The sequence below is a fragment of the Chaetura pelagica genome, unplaced genomic scaffold, assembly GCF_000747805.2.
Source record: "Chaetura pelagica isolate M959 unplaced genomic scaffold, ChaPel_1.0 scaffold124, whole genome shotgun sequence".
NCBI lineage: Eukaryota > Metazoa > Chordata > Aves > Apodiformes > Apodidae > Chaetura > Chaetura pelagica.
Genome location: NW_009952891.1, coordinates 271,241 through 275,681, shown reverse-complemented (window position 1 = coordinate 275,681; position 4,441 = coordinate 271,241). Strand labels below are relative to the sequence as shown.

The 4,441-nt window shown below is 44.5% G+C and overlaps 2 protein-coding genes across 2 annotated transcripts in view; both read right to left on the bottom strand.

Moving 5' to 3' along the window:
- Positions 1-1,957, bottom strand: part of TRAP1 (TNF receptor-associated protein 1) — a 30,039-nt gene extending 28,082 nt beyond the window's left edge. The window contains exon 1 of the mRNA XM_009995507.1: positions 1,948-1,957. Coding sequence (XP_009993809.1) covers positions 1,948-1,957 — 10 coding nt within the window. The remainder of the gene's footprint in view (positions 1-1,947) is intronic.
- A 1,535-nt stretch (positions 1,958-3,492) lies between these two features.
- The window catches only part of CREBBP (CREB binding protein), an 83,675-nt gene continuing 82,726 nt past the window's right edge, over positions 3,493-4,441 (bottom strand). Inside the window, 2 exon segments of the mRNA XM_009995506.1 lie at positions 3,493-4,190; positions 4,193-4,436. Coding sequence (XP_009993808.1) covers positions 3,493-4,190; positions 4,193-4,436 — 942 coding nt within the window.

Below are 4,441 nucleotides of genomic sequence, written 5' to 3'. Positions count from 1 at the left end.
ATGCTGTGGGCAGATCCCTGGAGGGACAGCAGGGAGCAGTCGAGGTGCTGAACCTCAGCTGGTGTGTCTGCAGCAAGAGGAAAGCCCCTCAGAGCCTGGTGGGAGCCAGTGGCAGGGAGGGCTGTACTGGTGGTGGCCGAAGAAGAGCAGAGAACCAAGTTGTTCAGATTTAAGCACCTTCTTCCCCTCCAGAACAGAGGGGGAAGGTCTCAGCCAGATGAAAAGTCCTGCACCAATCTCCAGTGTGTTGTTGCCTTAGAAATTCTTGTTTCTAGGAAGCTCTTCCTCATCCCCAGCCAAAGGGAGGCAAGGGCCTGGAAAAGCAGATCCCATCCAGTCTTCAGATTCGCTGAGTTTCCTGTCAGCAAAGGGGACTGAAGCCCCCCTGGCTGAGGGGGCTGCACACCAAGCCCAGCCCCTCCTCCTGTTTGGCTTTCAGCTTTGCACTTCCCTTCTCTCCCTGCTTAAACACCTGCTCTTCCCTCAAACAACTGCTCCACCAAACCAGATTATCAGCTCTAAATCCACCCCTGGCTCTGTGCTCTTGCCATCCTTCAGGTTGAACTTCCAAATATTCCAGGATCCGTTTCCCAGCAGGCTTTTTTATTCCACTCTTCCCCAGAAGAAGCCAAACGAGCCCAAGAGCCCACAAGCACCTCTGTGCTCCAAAGAGGACTCGGCTCAACCCGATCCGGAGGCCGCGCCAATGGTTTGAAAATAGATCCTACTTAAAGGAATTAGCAAGATTGAGTGGAGTGATCTTGGCCGTGGGTGGCAGGGCCTCGCTGATCCCAGCAGGCACCAGCCCAGGGGAACCATCCTCCAATCCAAGCAGTTTTACCAGCTTTTATTAGAAACACCAGCACATTTCAAGTTTCCTCTTTTTGATCACAAATATAGTATTTTTTTTCCTCTTTTTAAGTACACAGCATGAGACACAGCATCAGGGCTTTCCATCTTTTCTTTCTCTTTGTCTATTTTACAGCAATTTATCTTGGACAAGCTTTGGGTTCACTGACCTCAGCCCCAGCCCCAGATTTTGACATCTTGAATTGCTGAAGACAGTTCCGTGGGCAGATGAATCCAATGGTGGTGGAAAAGGTACAACAGTTCCAAGTTTGCAAGAAAAGGCTAAAGCAGAGACCCTCTACAGTTAAAAAGAACAAAGTGAGGGGGTAAAAATGGAAAGAAATCCTTTGCTCTTCTCCCCCCATCCTCTCCCAAACACTGTTCCAAATAAAAACATAAGGCTGGAGGAAGCACTGACCAAGCCAAGTGTGCCTGAAGCTCCCTGTGGGAGCAGCAGCTGCCAGGTGGGATACTGGGATACCAGGATACCTTGTTGGGATTTGCTGCCAATCCCATCTCAGTCGCAGAGAATGGAGAAGCCTCAAGGTCCAAGTGATGGGAGATTTAGGCTAGTCCTGGTTTTAGCTCACACCTATGCTGGGAAAAATCTCCCTGGGTTTTTTAACTCCAAGAAAGTAATTGATTGGGGAGGAGGAGGGGTAAGTATGCCAGGAACATGAGGGCATGGTGACAGGATATTAAAGGGAACATGGACATGATTTGTTATTTTTTATTCCACAGAAAACCCTCAAATCTAGACTCAGAGTTAACAGCAGAAAAATAGTGTTAAAGTCAATAGGTTCATATTTTACTGTAGACTAAATAAATTAGCCTAGAATTAACTCAATACTCTCTATTTTCCTTTCATTGGTGATCCTTCTCTAAATGAATGCAGTTTGTTTATGTTCTTTTGTTTGTTTTTTTAAAAAGCAACGACTCTTAATAATTTATTCCAGTTAACCCTTAGGGATGAACACCTGCAAATATTCCATGGATGGGAAAGAACCATTCCCATTGTCTCCTCTCCCCTTCCCCCCCCCCCAAAAAAAAAGGAAACAATCACTAAAGGGTGTTGGTAAAACAAGACATGCTACCTACAATGCTCCATGTTATCTTGCCACTCCTAGTGCTGCCTCTGGCTGCTCTGGGTAATGAGTGAATATCCATAAGCCATGTCTTACAAAGAACATGATCCAAAAAAAAAAGAAAGAAAGAAAGAAAAAATATATATAAATAAATAAAAACCTTAAAACATTCTTACATGGATTTTTTTTTTTAAAGAACAGAATACATGTTAAAAACTTCAGTAATTTATATCAATTTTTTAAAGCAATACTTTATATACAATGGAAAAAAAAAGGAAAAAAAAAAAAGACATGCATAGTCCAAATACAATGTTGAAAAACAGCATTTTTTTTTTTCCATAACAAAAAAAAAACCCAAACACTAAGTGTTAATACCATGTACATGAATTCAAGAAGGACCACCCTTTTTTGTCTGTTGCACACAGTTTATTTAACAATATGATATTATAAGAAATGAGTTTGTTTTTCTGTTGTGTTTTTTTTTCTGTTTTTGTTTTTTTTTTGTGTTTTTTTGTGGTTTTTTTTTTGTCTGTTTTTTTTTTTACCATTCTATACAGTGATTGAATCTCCTTGGATTTTTTCTTATTTATAGTAATTATAGAGCTTGCATGATTTACACTAGAATTGCTTTTCCTCATTTCAAGTTTCACACAGAAAGAAAGAAAGAAAAGAATGCTTCTTCTCTATTCAAATCAGCACGGCCTAAGAGTGATCATCCCTAGTTTTTCATCTAAAAAACCAGTTTTATCAGAGAAAACAAAGCAACAATTTCTACATCTGCAAGACAAGAGGATTTTGGCATTGGCCAAATGTGTGGTTTTTGTGTGCAAGAGTCAATTCCTATCTTTCCAGGGGTAATACTTCAAAACTCCTGCAGAGTTCACCATGGAAAAAAAAACCAACAAAACAAACCCCCCTCCCCCCTCCCCCAAAATAATCTTCCCACAACGTGTCAAAGTTACTGGGATACATTATAATGTTGCATTATTTCAGGAAACAGTTTCTGAATATTATTATTTGTGTTTTTTTTTCTTTTTTGTCTTCTTTGAAACGCAAACGGTTTAAAAGTCTTGAAAATACAAATAAAAAAGATGAATATCATGAGCTTGGTTTGTTTTTCTCCCCCCCAGTTTAAAAAAAAAAAAAGGTATGAGCCAACAGCAACAAAAAAAATGAAACCCCCCCAAAAAACCAACCAAACAACCAAAACAACCCACAAAAGAGACCAGATATTTTAACCGCCTGGCTTTAACAAAAAAATATATTCTTTGTAAATTTTTTTGTTTTTGTTTTTTTTTTGTGTGTGTTTTTTTGTCTTTCTTTTTATTTTTTAAACAGCAATTCATTCTTCCATGTGTAGGAAGCAGCAGTTCCATCCAGGATTCAAAACAACCCAGATGTCTGAGTTTTCAGTACAAAATGTCCAAGAACACGAAAGGAAAAAACAAAAATAATAAACCAACCAACAAAACCAACCAACAACAAAAAAACCCCAAAAGAAAAAATAAAAATAAAAACAAAACAAAACAAAAACCAAAAAGTGATGCTCCCATAATTGCTACAAACCCTCCACAAATTTCTCTAACGTGTCCCCGGTGGTGTCACCGACCAGAGACAATTCGTTAGACAATGCGCTCCTGTTGGGGGTGTTTAGTTGTGGAAGCATTGCACTCTGTTCTGGGTTGCCCAAGTGTCCCTGATCCATGGAACTAGCCATAGTGACTGCGAGTCCTGGGTGAGGGGAACCAGTCTGGGGAGAGACGTGGTGAGGCGAGGGTTGGGGTTGTATCCTGGGCGACGGGCTGGAATGTGGCGGCTGGGACTGGGGACGGGGCGACTGAACAGGTGCGGGGGACCGCACCTGGTTGCTGAGGGAGGTGGTGATCTGCTGGCCGGGGAGATGAGACGCCTGCGGTTGTCCTGAGAGCATGTGCTGCTGTGGGCTCATGGGGTTGGGCTGCCCAGGGGACCCTATCTGCTGCTTCATCTGCTGCTGCTGCAGGATGCGCTGCTGCAGGGCTTGCTGGATGTTGGGAGCGCCGTCCGCGCCCATGCCGGGCTGGCCCATCTGGTTCAACTGTCCCATCTGAGCCATCTGTCCCATGGACCCCCCCTGTATCGAGATGTGCTGCTGCATCCGCTGCTGCTGCATGGCTTGAGGGTAACCCCCGGGTCCTTGAGGCTGCTGGAACTGGTTGTGTCCTGCCATCCCTCCTGCCATGCCAGCCCCTCCCTGCTGCTGCTGCTGCTGCCGGTCTGCTGCAGCAGTGGCCGCCTCAGGATCTCTCGGTACTGCGGGCTCATGTTGGCCATGCTGGGGTTGTGGCCGGGGTTCATGATGTTGATCGCTTGCCCCTGGGGATTCATAGCTCCCATCCCTTGCTGCTGGGGAGGAACGCTGGCTCTCTGCACTCCTGCTTGCATGGCGTTCATGTTCTGCAGTCCTGCCTGGGCGTGCATGCCCGGCTGTTGCATGCCGGTCTGCGGCTGCTGCATCCCAGGCTGGG